Source organism: Phoca vitulina, unplaced genomic scaffold (assembly GCF_004348235.1).
Source record: "Phoca vitulina isolate PV1807 unplaced genomic scaffold, GSC_HSeal_1.0 scaffold36, whole genome shotgun sequence".
In the NCBI taxonomy this organism is placed as follows: domain Eukaryota; kingdom Metazoa; phylum Chordata; class Mammalia; order Carnivora; family Phocidae; genus Phoca; species Phoca vitulina.
This window is the reverse complement of record NW_022589739.1, coordinates 5112908-5126548: the sequence shown is the minus strand read 5'-3', so window position 1 is coordinate 5126548 and position 13641 is coordinate 5112908. Positions and strand designations below refer to the sequence as shown.

The following is a 13641-nucleotide window of genomic DNA, read 5'->3' as shown; positions in this document are numbered from 1 at the left end:
TTTCCTCACAAAGGGATTTCCCCCTGTTGCTTTATATATATTCTCAAGGTGAAAACTGAGCTGACTGCAGCACAAAGCAGCTTCTTTGCTAATCTGTGGCTTCAAGAACAGTTCCCTGGTGTTAAATTCATTTCCTTGTTTTCTCCATGGAAATTAAAAAGCAGAACAAGTCCAAAACAATCAAGAATGCCCACGCCAAGAACTCTCTCCCTGGGCCAAATGTTACCTGAGGTCCCATGCTTTTCCTTTTTTGTTTTTTAGAGAGCCAGAAAGATGAGAATGATCTGAATGAGGAGCGAGAAATATTCAGCGAGATGATGCAAGTGATTGAACAAAGGGACAGACTCGTGGACTCCTTGGAGGAACAGCGCATAAAAGAAAAGGCTGAAGACCAGCACTTTGAAAGCTTCATATTCTCCAGGGGCCGTCAGTTGAGCAGGACATGAGCAGGCCCAAGGCGCTCCCTGCCCCCCCCAGGGTGCCGGCTGAGGACGGATGGGGCCAGGCACGCCCCACACACTCACAGTTCCTTTGGCAGGATCTGCCGTACCTGGAACTTAAGGGATACCCTATCGCCATCTTTTCTTAAACACTAAAATTCTTCCATATGGAGTACAGCTGCCCGAGACCCTTCCAGAGATTATAATGAAGAAAATACAAAGACTGTTATGAGATCGGCAGTCCCTTTGGCAGGTCTCACATTGGAGGTGACCTTGGCAGATGACCAGCATTGTTTTCCCAAGAAAGTGACACAGAGATCGACTTTCCTGCTGCCTTTATCATTTATCTTCCCAATTCATTGAGTTACACATCTTCAGATTTTTAAGAAGCTGCCTTTTCATTAAATATATCCATATTTGCCTTTTTTTGCATGGATGACCGGTTTCCAAATGTCAGAAAGAAGCAGCCGCAGTTTAAAGATTAGGTTAATATTTAAATTGTGTTTCCAGAGAAAAAAGAGAAACCTTGAGATTACTGATTACATAAAGCAAATAACTCATATAGCAGGTGTTAATTCAATCCAGGGTGAATTTAATTTACCAGTTGTATTTATAAGCCTTAATATAATATACATAAGCAATGAGAGTTTAATACAACATTTGAGCCTTAATTTTATTTAAAAAAAAAAAAAAGGAAAGAAAACTTTGTCCCTGGAAAAAAAAGCATTTCTAGAAAATGAATAGTTTTCCAGTGCTTTTTTATATAACTGTTGGTGATGGCAAAAAGGGAAACTCATTTGTTGATAAGTACCAGTGAGGCTGGTGCAGTTACTGAAAACATACCCATTAGTGATCCAAGGTGAGAATGCTTCCCGAAGGCAATCTTCTCAGGTCCAAAGAGAAGCATCTCCTACACTCTCTCCAGGGATTCCCCAGGAACTCCACGGGACAAGGACAAAACCACTTCTGACTTGACCGGGGAGCTGAGTGCCGTGATCCCATTTACAATGCAGGGACCAAATCCCAAACTGGGTCATGGATTTTTTTAAATGACATTTTCAGTATGAAAAGAAAGCCAGGAGATGGAGTTTTGTGCACTGACAAGGGATTCCTGGGCCCTTCTGATGGGTCATATGGGAACCAAAGAAAACTGATCTGTTTTACATAGTGATCTGTTGTCAGAAAGTATTTGATTGTTTTTCCCTCAATGGGATTCTTTGAAGATTCATTCTGTCGCTGACAAGAGACGGACTGAGGAACTCTTTGTTGTATGTTTGGCCTCTCTCATTTCTGCAAGTGTGTAAATGTGTCACTGAACAGAAGGTGCTTTGCAACAGTTGGCTCTGACCAGAGACCTGACTCTCCTCCATATAAGTTGACCATGAACCACTTCTGTCGGAGATGCTGTCCGCACATGCCAATCTGGCCAGCCGACAAGCCAGAAATTAGAAATGTAACTGGATTTCCCAAAGCCTGCCAACATTTGGGGTGGGGTTAAATGCAACCTTTCTATGGCATACCAAAGTCCAAAGGTTGCAGTTCTCTTTTCCTTTCTACTTTCCTTCCTTCATCTTCCTTTTTCCTTTCTTTTAAAAAAGAATCAGACCTTCTAGTGCGTGAATTCTTCTATAAGGGAATATGTGCAGGCATCTGTCTATCAAAACTGTGCCATTTATGGCTATTTATTCTTATTTATTTATATATTTGGTGGAAATTGCTAATATGATTTCCTCCTAATTCTGGTTTCCTGCGTTATACTACTGACACTAAGATATTGGTATATAAGCTATTTAACATACAAATAACCCAGATGTTTGGGGCAGTGAGTTGTATAGTATTAAAGATTTATGGAGGTAGTTAAAATAATATTTTCAGTCATTAGGTATCTAAAGGTAAGACTACAGATACTCAGGAATTTTATTTTATTTAAAGAAAAAAATTCATTTAAATAAAAAAGATATAGAACTTCAGTTTTTATTCTAGAATGTTTAGAAATATCCGAACCCAGTCTTTTCTGTCAGTTACATGAAAGTGTGCTACTTGGTGCTTGCGTACCTTTAACAGAGGATGCTCACGTGTATAGTGTCTGTGTTGTTATTATACAAAAGAATTAATTGCCCCTTATTTTAATTTGTTCTATTTTCATCTAAAAGAAAGATTCTCCCAAGAGGGCCAAGAAAGAAGGTGTTTCTTAGCCCTAGTATTCTGTTAATAGATGAGAGAAGCAATTTGTTCACTTTCTCTCCCAAAGACTATGTTCTGTGGTTTAAGGCTGAGTCTTATCTGGCCAAGTTGAAACATAAACTTCATATGTAACAGCCTTCTACTTACACCGGCTTTCAGCTTAACAGTACATAAAACCATTCCAATGAACACTTCCAAAAGGACACAAATAATGTTGCTGTTGAATTATTTTGAATAGTTCCATTCCTTATGCACAAATAAAGAATGTTCTAAGACCCTCAAAATGTGAAATACTGTACATTTTAAAGATAGGTTTTTTTAATGCAATATGAATAGGATTATGATGAAAACAACTTCTTCTGTCCCATAAAAGAACACTCATGATCGAAGCTGGACAACATAAGACTCTGGGTGAAACATAAAGCCCCAGTCTCAGATCATATTTTAGACGCAGGCTCACACAGCTTCTAAGTTAAACTAAAGGGCTCATGATAGTTCCAAGTTAAGGATTTTACTTAAGATGGACTGAGAGGACAGTTCTTAAGCTTGCTCTTCCAAACCATTCATTTGTTGATCTGTTTGTTTAACAAACATTCTCTGATTGCCTATGGGGTCGGGCAGCCCCGAGTAGGGGCTGGCATAGAGGGAAGAATATTAGTCCTCCACTCCACCCAAAAATAAATGCAAAGATAAACAAGTACTACTCCCAAATAAATACAAAGATAAAGAACTATTTTTATTATAAGCATCAGCCTATTCTACTCACATTTATCTCAAGCATAAAGACTTTTACCCCCAACAATTGCAGTGCTTCTTTGGCAATAAAAATAAGTTCGTTTCTAAAACTGTGAAAAATAGTATCAAGTTGTACCGTTTCATTTAAACCTTGACTTTGGAAGTGCTAGGCTGCTTGGAAGCAATCAATGCTGAGATGCAGCATGTTAATTGCAACCGAGAAAGGAAGTGGCAGGTGTTTCCAACTTTGATGAGCTGCAATGAAATTGATGTTTTCTGCATTCTGGAGGTACATGACAATTCAGCAATGTCTGTCTTCCCAGGAAGCAGATTTACGGGCTTTTCCTTCCAAACTGAAAATGGCAGCGAGTCCCACCCAGGTGGCTGATCAGAGAACTACCCCAGCAGGGCAGAGGTGGCAGGGGGCAGCTGGGGCTGCCACATGAACAGAGAGAGTGGCAGTCATTGGATGTGGTGAGCTCGAATGTAGTTTACTGTAATAGGAAGGTTCACATACAGGGAAGCGTGTACTATCTCACCTACTGTTTATCTTCTAACCTCACTGCTGAGTAGCTTGTAAGAGATTAATTTGCTCCAACCATTGGGAACTATTCATGTGGACTGAAATGCGTTACATGTGCACTGCTATAAATACTGAAATGAACCAAAATTAAATGGTTTTCTGTTAAAGGAATCAAAACGTTTTCATGTGGGCTTGGTCTGGCACTTAGGAGGGCAGCGTCCATTCCATTTCTTTCTTTGCAGTGAAAGGAACGGGGGAAAGCTTTGATTTCGAGTGGGAGTCTGTGAATTAACAGTTGGATGCTTTATTCCCACCGGGGCACGTGGAAGGACTTACCCGACCAGCAAATCGGACTGGATTGGGAAGAGGAGTGAAGTCAAGCCTCGGGTCTAATTTTTCCCACAAAGAAAGTGACCCTCAGAGCTGGGGAGGGGGAGAGATGGAGCCCATCCTGGTTCCACCTCACCGGTCCTCTTACCTTCTTACCTGGCCTGGCCTGATTTTGTATTACATTCACTCAGCAGGAATGCTCCCACCTGCACCGAACTGGCCTCTTTCTTCAATGAGCACTTTCAAGACCGAGTTTGTTTGTTTCCGCTCTTAATCCCAGTGCATGCAAATTTACATGAAATGTGGCCCCTCAATACACCAGAATTGCCACATCAGACTAACCCAGTGGCCAGTCCCCAGCATTTCACACCGAGTTTCCCCATTGTTGGAAGGCTTTGTCTGCTGATGGAATATTTGCCATGATCCATTTTTTTCCATTGAATATTAACAAAAAGTAAACATAACTGCAGATAAGAGCCCCTGTTTTGCAAGCGCTAACATTTCGGCAGCAGGGAAAGCAGCAGCTAAGGCCAGCCACTTTTGATGGCACTTTGCCAGTGTTCTTGTGCTCGTGCTGGGGCTCATCTGCCCTCCTCTGGCTCTCAGAGCCGCAGACTCTAAGCCTTTAGCTGGCCCGTTTGCTGCAACTCACCATCCCTCAGCTTTCTGGGCATGCGTGGTAGCGTCATGCTCACTCCCTCTCCCAGCTTGTTTCTAGAAAAATGAAAAGCAAAACCAATGCTTTGGGCTCCCCTGAGGAGCCCTCAGACCCTGATCATGGTACTGGATACTGTGAATTCAGCTCATCTCACCTGCCAGGTGCTGTAATAACCTCTGTAAGTGCATTATTGCATTTAATCCTGAAAGCAAAATCCTTCAGATAGCCCATTCTGGAGATAAGACTGAGACACAGAGGCTCGGCTTACCTGGTAGTCCAGGTACGAAGCAGTAGAACTGGGGCTAGACCCAGATGTCGGCCTCCAGAAGCTGGGCCCTCGACCACCGGGCTGTACAACCTTACCCTGTGTCCCCACCTGGACCTGCACTTTCTGTTTTCCTGCTCCTTCTCTTCCCTAGATCAGTTCCCATAGTCACCTTCCCCCAGCACGTCAGTGCCCAGCCCTGCTCAGGGGAAATCTGGGCATGGAAGCCAAAGCTGCCCCTTTGAAGTGCTTTGTGTTTCCTTCCAGCCTGCATCTAGCTATACTCTAACATGAGAACAATCTTCTAGAACAGGTAAGTTACCTAACCTCCACCACCCCTCACAAACATCTTTCAATAAACATGATACTCTAGGAAGATGCATCTTGTTTATCCCGGGTGACCAAGTGTCCCTGACACACTGCCATGGACCTCAAATAGAGAAGCATGGCATGACATCATCAAATCCCAGGTCCCAAGGGTAGGGAAGCAAGAACACAGGGCTGAAGGGACGGGAGAAGGTGAGGACAGAGGGAGCGTCTTGGGGACCAGCTGGTTTTTGCAGGCCCTTAGATCAGGCAGAGGCAGAGAGGGGCAGGACAGGAGTCACCCGAAAACAGCACTCATGGTCCTGGGTGAAACGGAACCAAATAACCTGTTATTGGAGCAGCAGGTCGGAATACCTCTGAATTTATTTCCTTTCTCATCCCCAGAATAATTGAAAATGTTGCCGTAAGAATTTGGGAGAAATGCACGTGTGTTTGTGTGTAGTAGTCCCAACACCGTAAGTGTGTGATTTGAAAACAAATCAATAGCTCAAGAAAAACCCAACAAGGATGATCATTCCAAACACAGTAACCCGAGCTAAGAGTCACTATTTCAGGGCTCCAGTTCCAGTTCTGCCTTTGCTCACTGGAAGCCTCGATTATGCCTTGATGTCTTCATTTGTGAAATGGAGCTGAACCTTCCTCTCTTCCTCCGTCCCTCCCTCCCAGGTTCCTTGCTAGAGTCCATCTGCTGTATCTAGGCTCCAGTTTTAAAATGGGAATGGCCAGAATCGGACTTTGTCATTGGAATGCCGTGGTGAATCTTGAACTGTTCTAATCCCAACAGTAGAAAACAGAAAACAACATCTCAAATCTCAGTAGAACAGGGAAGAATGGGGGCAGTTCTCAGGAGAGGAGGTAGAAGCTGTAAGCTAGGCCAGGGACCCCGCTTCCCAGTGCATTGTCACCTCCCTTTTGGGACTCTGTGTCTCCGAGCTGGCCTCTGCTGACCTCCTTGGCCAACGGTTTCTCAGGCACACCCTGAAAACACCATCTGGCCATGGTGACTGGCTTCCAGCTCATGGTTGGATGTAATATTTCTCACCTTCCTCCCTACAAGGAAATACCTAAAGTATAAATAGCCTTAATAGCTTCCCTAGCAAAGATGGGAGTGGAGACTTGTTCCTCCAGGCCACAGGAGTCTGGAGGCAGGTGTGGGAGGAAGGTGGATTACAACCGTGACCACCATGACCTTGCTCCTACAGTCACGCCTGCCTGGGAAAGGGTAGGGGAGACCGTGGGAATAATATCGTGGCCTGGGACACGGACCACACACAAACAGAATCACTGGGACCCCAGGTATTCTTGCCTTGCTGAGTTTGAAGTGTCTGACCACTCCTTTCTCTCCTTAGAAGCTCTGCCCCTGCTGCTCTTCTTCTAGAGTGTTCTCCAGTCCTCTGTTAGACCACTCGAGCAGGAGACACTGAATTTAGAGCTCCATCTGTGCGTGTAGCGGGCCCTCAGCTACCATGCTCGGGTGAGGAATCCCCCTCTACTGTCTACAGTTCATTACGGGACTCTTCAAGGATAGGTAAGCGGGTCGCCTATCTCCAAGATCGTGGGACACATTCCACCGTGGCTGGATCAGAGGCCATTTGAATGGCATTGTCCTGTGTGCTCCTCAACAACACCCCACCCCCAGACCCCCATGGACAAACCAAGGCTGAGGTCTTTCAACTTTCCCTGCCCTGATGCCTTTCCCCACTCCGCCGCCCCATGCTGCCATCTGGCTGCCTTAGCCTGTGCAAGCAGCCCTCTTGAAGGACATGCTCGCTGGCAGCCTGGCCTTCAGAGGCCACTGCTAATACCCCAGTGTTCCCAAGAGGAACACTCACTTAAGAGTTCTCACTTAAGAGTCCCACTCCAGAGCCATTTTCTCTCTCACACATTCTTTTCATCCGGAGAGCACACTTTGCTTTCAGTGATCAAAGAAGTCCCCAGGAGACTCTGGCTGGCTTCTCTTCACCACCAGCACGCCCGCCCCCACTGCTTTGATGTGGTCAAACAACCTCTGATTATTAATTAAGATCCAAACCCTTTGTAGAACCCTCTTCATGATCCTCAGGGGCCTCCTATTTTGTCCCTTAGACGGTATATTATTTTTGTAGGCAGCCATAGTGAAGGACTACAAGCTGGATGGCTTAACAGAAATGTCTTCTCTTACAGTTCTCAAGGCTAGAAGTCCAACAGGAAGGTGTGTTCCCTGCAGTGCTTCCTCCTAAGCCGCCCCAAGCATCCCTTGGCTTATGGAAGCATAATTCCAGTAGCTGTCTGTCTCCTGTGTATCTTTACATCATCCTTCTTCTGTGCATGTTTGTGCTCCAACTTTCCTCTCTCAAGGACAGGGGTTTTACTGGGTTGGGAGCCCAACCTCGTCCAGTTTGCCTGACATCCTATTTTGACATAACTAAGTACATCTGCAATGACTCTATTGCCAAATAAGGTCACATTTTGAGGTTCTGGGGTTAGGATTTCAATATATTTTTAGGGGACACAACTCAACCCATAACAGATGGTATTCACGTATGGGAAATATAAAACTTCCCCCGTGAAAACCTCTTCCAGTTTGATTGTAGCTTAATTTGAGATTCTTGTTTTACCTCTATCTCCTGGGCTTTTAATCTATACAACAACAACAAAAGTAACACAGCAAAAGAAAAAGAAAACAGAATGCAAAAATAAGTTGCTTAAATATGACAGATGTAGATCACAAATACAATTTATGAAATCTGAGTGGAGCACACAGACTCCAATTTTCTCTCCATTATCTTACTATAGTTACTCTTTTACTATTCTTTAATGGTTACTCTAGAGGCTACAACACGATTGCTTGATTTATCAAAGTCCAATATAAACTGTTACCTTTACTTCTTCCCAGACAGTGCCTGGACCTTGGAACTCTAACTCCGTTTACTCACTTCCCAATTGAAATGATTTCGCTTTTGTGTATTTTAATTTGATTTCTATATTTTTTAAACCAAGACATTATGATTATTTTATTTAGTTAATATCCTTTTGAATTTACCCTTTTATTTGTGCTTTCTTCTTCCCTGTGTCACGAAGCTTCCATCTGGAATGATTTTCTTTATGTCATACGCTTTACTTCTGTTTGAGTCTGCTATTAACAATTTTTTCAGTTGTGCTTTTTAATGTAAATGCCTTTATTTTCTCTTTGTCTACCAAAGGGCAGTCTTCTAGAGTCCCAAACTAAAGCAAGGTGGGGGCGGGGAGGGTCCCGGGGGGGTCCCTGGTTTTGTGGCCCCTGAACATTTGCCTACTTATCCTTGTGAGCTTGGCAATTGTCCTGCTCAACCTCTCAGCTTCTCAGCTGCCTCTTCTGAAACTGGGGAGGAAAAAGACCCAGGTGATGGGCTCACCTCTCTGGGGCCCCTTCTTCTCCGAGATTGTGTCCCTGTAAGCTTTCAAATGCTCTCAAGAAGATTTACTTTACACTCAGTGTCCAGCTTTTCCAGTTGTTCTCAGTGGGAGGCTTGGCCTGTGTTACGTAGTCTGACGACACGAGAAACTGAATACCCCTTTTCCATCTATGTGTTAGGATTCCTGGAAGCTGTCACATAACACTTTGGTCACATCCCATAGGTCAAAGTTTAGTCATGTGACTGCACCTAGCTGGAAAATATAGTCTTTATTCTGAGCAGCCACAGCCTAGCTAAAAATTGTGGGAGATATTTTGGGAGAACGGATTCTAAGGACTATAGTATTAATCTCTCAGTTATCAGCTATGTGATCTGAAGCAAGTTATTTAAACTCTCTGAGTTTCAAGTTACTCACCTGTAAAATGGAGGTAATGATATCATTTATGAGTCTCCAATGAAATGTAATAATCAACACTGTATTGCGCTAAGACTTGTCATCTGCTAGGCACTGAGCTAAGTAGTTTATTTACACTCTTTTGATCCTCCCAATAACCTTATGAGGCAAGTGCTCATTTGTTTGCATTATGATGAGAAAACTGAGACACAGAGATGTTAAATCACTTGCACAAGATTGCACAGATATTTGACTGCAGAATGGCGATTCAAGCCCCAAACCTTCACCACTACCTGCTCCTGCCTTGTAAATTACAACACCCCCGCCCTGTGGGAATTGCTAAGGGAAGATCGAAGGACCAGGATGGGAACAATGCTGGGTGGATGAGAGCAGCACATGTTCCGCTAGAAAAATGATCTCCTAAGGGAAGGTCTGGGGACAGAAGTGACCTAGTTTGAGAACAGTGATGTGGGCCACTGAGGGAGTTGCAGAAGGAGACCACGGAGATAAAAGGGACCCTAAAGGGCATGCTATGGACTGGTAATGTCATGGCGTCATTGTATATTGAAGAAGCATATATGTATAGAAAATTGTTGAAATTATTTAAGTGCATGTTCCATGAATTTCCAAAGTGAGTACACCCATGTCACCAGTACCCAGATCAAGAAAAAGAACACTACCAGTCCATAGCCTCCCCTCATGCCTTCCCACCCACCCTGTCCCATTCTAGTCACTACCCCTCCCAAGGTTCATCATTATCCTGACTTCTAACGTCAGAGATTAGTTTTGCCTGTTTTTGAACTTTATATGAATAGAATGACAGAGTATATGCTCTTTTTGCATCTGATTTCTTTTCAATATTGTGAGCTACCTTTCTGTTGCTCCTTGTGGTTACAAATTGTTCACTCTCCTTGCTGTATAATATTCCATTGTGCGACTATCGCAACTTATTTATGGAGTCAACTCTTAATAGACATTTGAATGGTGCTGCCATGAACTTTCTAGAAGATGTATCAGAGTGCACAAATGTACTCATTCTTCTTGGGTATAACCTAGATTGAAATCATGGATCATCAGGTGTGTGTGATGTTCAGCTTTAATAGGTACTGCCCTCACTTTCCTGATGACAGAAATGGAAGTACAGAAGAGCCAGTCATTCATCCAGAGTCACCTAGCCACTGAGCCAGGACTAGAACCTGGGTTTGCTCTCTCCCAGGGTGGTATGTCTAGCTCTAGATTTCAAGGAGAGACTGACCTAGAGATTCAATAGAGTCTCACAGCAACACACATTTCATTTATGAGCTGTCCTTATCATTAAACCTTACCTTAAATGGGTAAGATGAGACCAATGACCAAGCATTAGAAGGGCGGCTCCTCAGTGGGGCCATAATTGTAGACACCAATTTACAGTGAGGGAGCTGGTGCAGGGTCTTCTATGCATCTTATCAAAGAACAGCATGAGGTGTGTGTCCTTGATTAAGCAGGACTTAGATTCAGTCTATTTCAGTGCCAGACCCCGTGTAAGATGCTTTCCCGTGTATCAACTCATTTAATCTTCTGAGCAGAACCAAATCATATCCATAAGGACTAGAAACACATAATATCAAAAGAGAGTGTCTGAACTCTGTAAGCACACTGGGGCAATTTGGAACAGCACTTTCCAAATGATCTATGGTGAAGGACCAATCCATCTCAGACAAATATTTTTGGAAAATACAGTAAAAAAAGAATTATCAAAAAAATAAAATGAAAAGATATTCCAAATATAAGCTTCCAATTTTTATTATTATATCAAACAAATATAAAATTGCACTGCTAAATTCCTATAAAAGTTTCTAGACACTCTCAATTTCTGTATTTATATCATAGAGGACCAATAACAGTTTGCAGATCAATACTGGTTTTCAGACTACACTTTGAGGGGCACTGATTTATAATTCACCACTCATTCCCTAGTGGGACTCTCTCTTTCAAGAGAGACTGATAATTATCTTAGAAGCAGGAAGGTTTGTAAACAAGACATCTGTAAAATACATAGACCCTGGAAACCATTCACATCCATACAGTTTCTGTTTACATTAATGGGACTTCACCATTTCACTGTCTTTATCAACATCACTATTCCAAAAATATCTTTCACGGAAAGATAAGAGTTACAAATAACTTCACTGTGGGTGCCTGGGTGGCTCAGTCAGTTAAGTGTCTGCCTTTGGCTCAGGTCATGATCTCAGGGTCCTGAGATCGAGCCCCATTTCGGGCTCCTTGCTCAGCAGGGAGCCTGCTTCTTCCCCTGCCCCCCCACCCCACCCCACCCCACACCACCCGTGCTCATGCTTGCTCGCACACTCTTTCTCTCAAATAAATAAATAAATAAAATCTTAAAACCAAACAACTTTATTGTGCTTTTCAAGACCTTCTCCCAAAACCTTACTGAAATGAACGTAAACCCTTTAAACTTTTCAATAGCATCAAAAAGATTATTTACTCTCCAAGATTCTTTAAAAGATTTGCCTTTTTTACCTAACAATCCTAAACTAGTATGATCCTTAGCCAAAATTAAATAAGCACTCCCTCATTGAAAGACCTGCCTTAAACCAGATTCCAAAACCTTATAAGTATCCCCCACTCTGCCCTCTCCCAGTCCAAGATTCTATGCAGACTCTGCCAAGGCAGGGCTCTTCTTACCATGGTGTACAATAAACTCAAGCTTTGTCTTCTCCACAGCTTATTTTGCTGGTGTTTTCTGAGAGCCAGCTTTCAACAACCAAGACTTTGTTCCTCTTTTTTAGTCTTGCTCAGGTGCTTTCAAACTTTGGCATGCATAAACATTACCAAAGAGGGTTGTAAATGCAAAAGCATGCATGAGCATAATTCAAGAGATCTCCACGTATAATTTTGATCATGCCACATTTAGGACCTAAGCCTTGCTGACAATACCAGCAACTGATGAAGAAAAGAGAACCGCAGGATGTGGGAGCTGGAAGTGGCTCCAGGTGCCCAAATATCAGTGCGTAGATCAGCCCCATCAAATCACCTGATATAATCCCTATTAAAAAATACCTATTCCTTGGTTTCACCTCAGGTGTACTGAATCAGAACTTCTAGAGATGGGGCCTGTGAATGTTTATTACCAACTCCCTAAGGAATTGTGATGCACAATCAGTTTAGATAACCACTTTTCTGTTCCCCCACTTTATGTTGTGGATGAAGAAATGGAGACCCAGATAAGTGAGTAGAGTTGGCTGCGATCACATAACTATTGAGCTGTGTGTCTCCTGATACCCTGACAGGAGTTCACAGGGCTAGAGATCAGATGTTGGAGATATTTTTATGTACTCAATATCCTGAACAAGAATTGTTAGTGATGTAAAACAAAATCTATTTTGGCTTCTCCATATCTCCTTTAAGATTTATCGAGATGGTGGTTGGCGTTGGGACGGTGTCGTAATCTTTCCTTGCTCCTGGGTGAAAATTTTAGCGGTCAGCATGACCTCTCTGCTTTCTGGTAGGTAAGAGGCATCGGCTAAAGTATAATTTTCAAAAAAAAAAAAAGTAAGTATAATTTTCCAAAAAAAAAAGGTAGAATTGTGACTCTTACACAAAGATAAAATGAACACATACTCTGCTGAGACTCTATTGGCGGTCTTGTGCGTTAAATTTTTGTTCTCAGGAATTATTGCTTGTTAGTTTGCTGATTAGCTGGAGTGAAGGCGGATGTGTTATTTAAAGCTTTAGGAATATGTCCTAGGAAGGAAGCACGGGTTGGCCCTCTGGGGAACTGCAGTGGGCACTGGGAAGAGATTCAAGGTCCAAGCAGCTACTAACCCAGGGTTTTTCGTAGTCAGACCACCTGGCTTCTTGAACCCACTTCCTTGCTCCCTTGGTTTGTTTCTCTGCTCATCCCCCTGCATATAACTAAAAAGAACACTCCAGTAAATGGAGTCTTCATGATCATCACTAGATGCTCGGCTTCTGACATGAGTCTCTAGCTTAGTTCTGATTCTTGATTGAGATCATCTGATTGGCTGTTCTCCAGTCAAACATTCGCTCTCTTTGGGTCTGGTGGTCACCCAGGGTCAACCAGCTGTAGCTACTTGGAGGAAACAGTTGCCAAGGCGCTGTGTGTGGGGGGGAGAGACAGCCCAGAGAGCCCCAAACTTCAGGGGGGCAAGCACAATAAAACGTGCCTTTTAATCATTTCTAGCAAGAGTCCTTGAATCTTGGGGTTGGTGCCACTCCCCTGTTATCCCAAATGAGTTTGGTTGCCATTCTGTTGCTTTCATTTAGCCAGGATAAGTTTGGGGCACAGGGCTGTTTCACAGGAGCCCATGGATGTACCTTCCCGTTCATGTTTCCACCAACATTTGTGTGATCCTCCTTTGTACAAGCCATTGAGCTTCTAGAAACGGGT

At 43.2% G+C, this 13641-nt stretch overlaps 1 protein-coding gene across 12 annotated transcripts in view; it reads left to right on the top strand.

Moving 5' to 3' along the window:
* LOC116646400 (F-actin-monooxygenase MICAL2) overlaps positions 1–4819 on the top strand; it is a 221846-nt gene extending 217027 nt beyond the window's left edge. For 6 of the 12 annotated variants that reach the window (XM_032427094.1, XM_032427093.1, XM_032427095.1 and 3 more), the window contains one exon: positions 262–4817. In XM_032427094.1, the coding sequence (XP_032282985.1) occupies positions 262–446 (185 nt within the window). In that variant the 3' untranslated portion in view covers positions 447–4817. Of the gene's footprint in view, positions 1–261 lie in introns of all 12 variants that reach the window. The other 6 variants (XM_032427097.1, XM_032427091.1, XM_032427102.1 and 3 more) reach the window with 2 other exon arrangements.
* The last annotated feature ends 8822 nt before the right edge of the window (positions 4820–13641 follow it).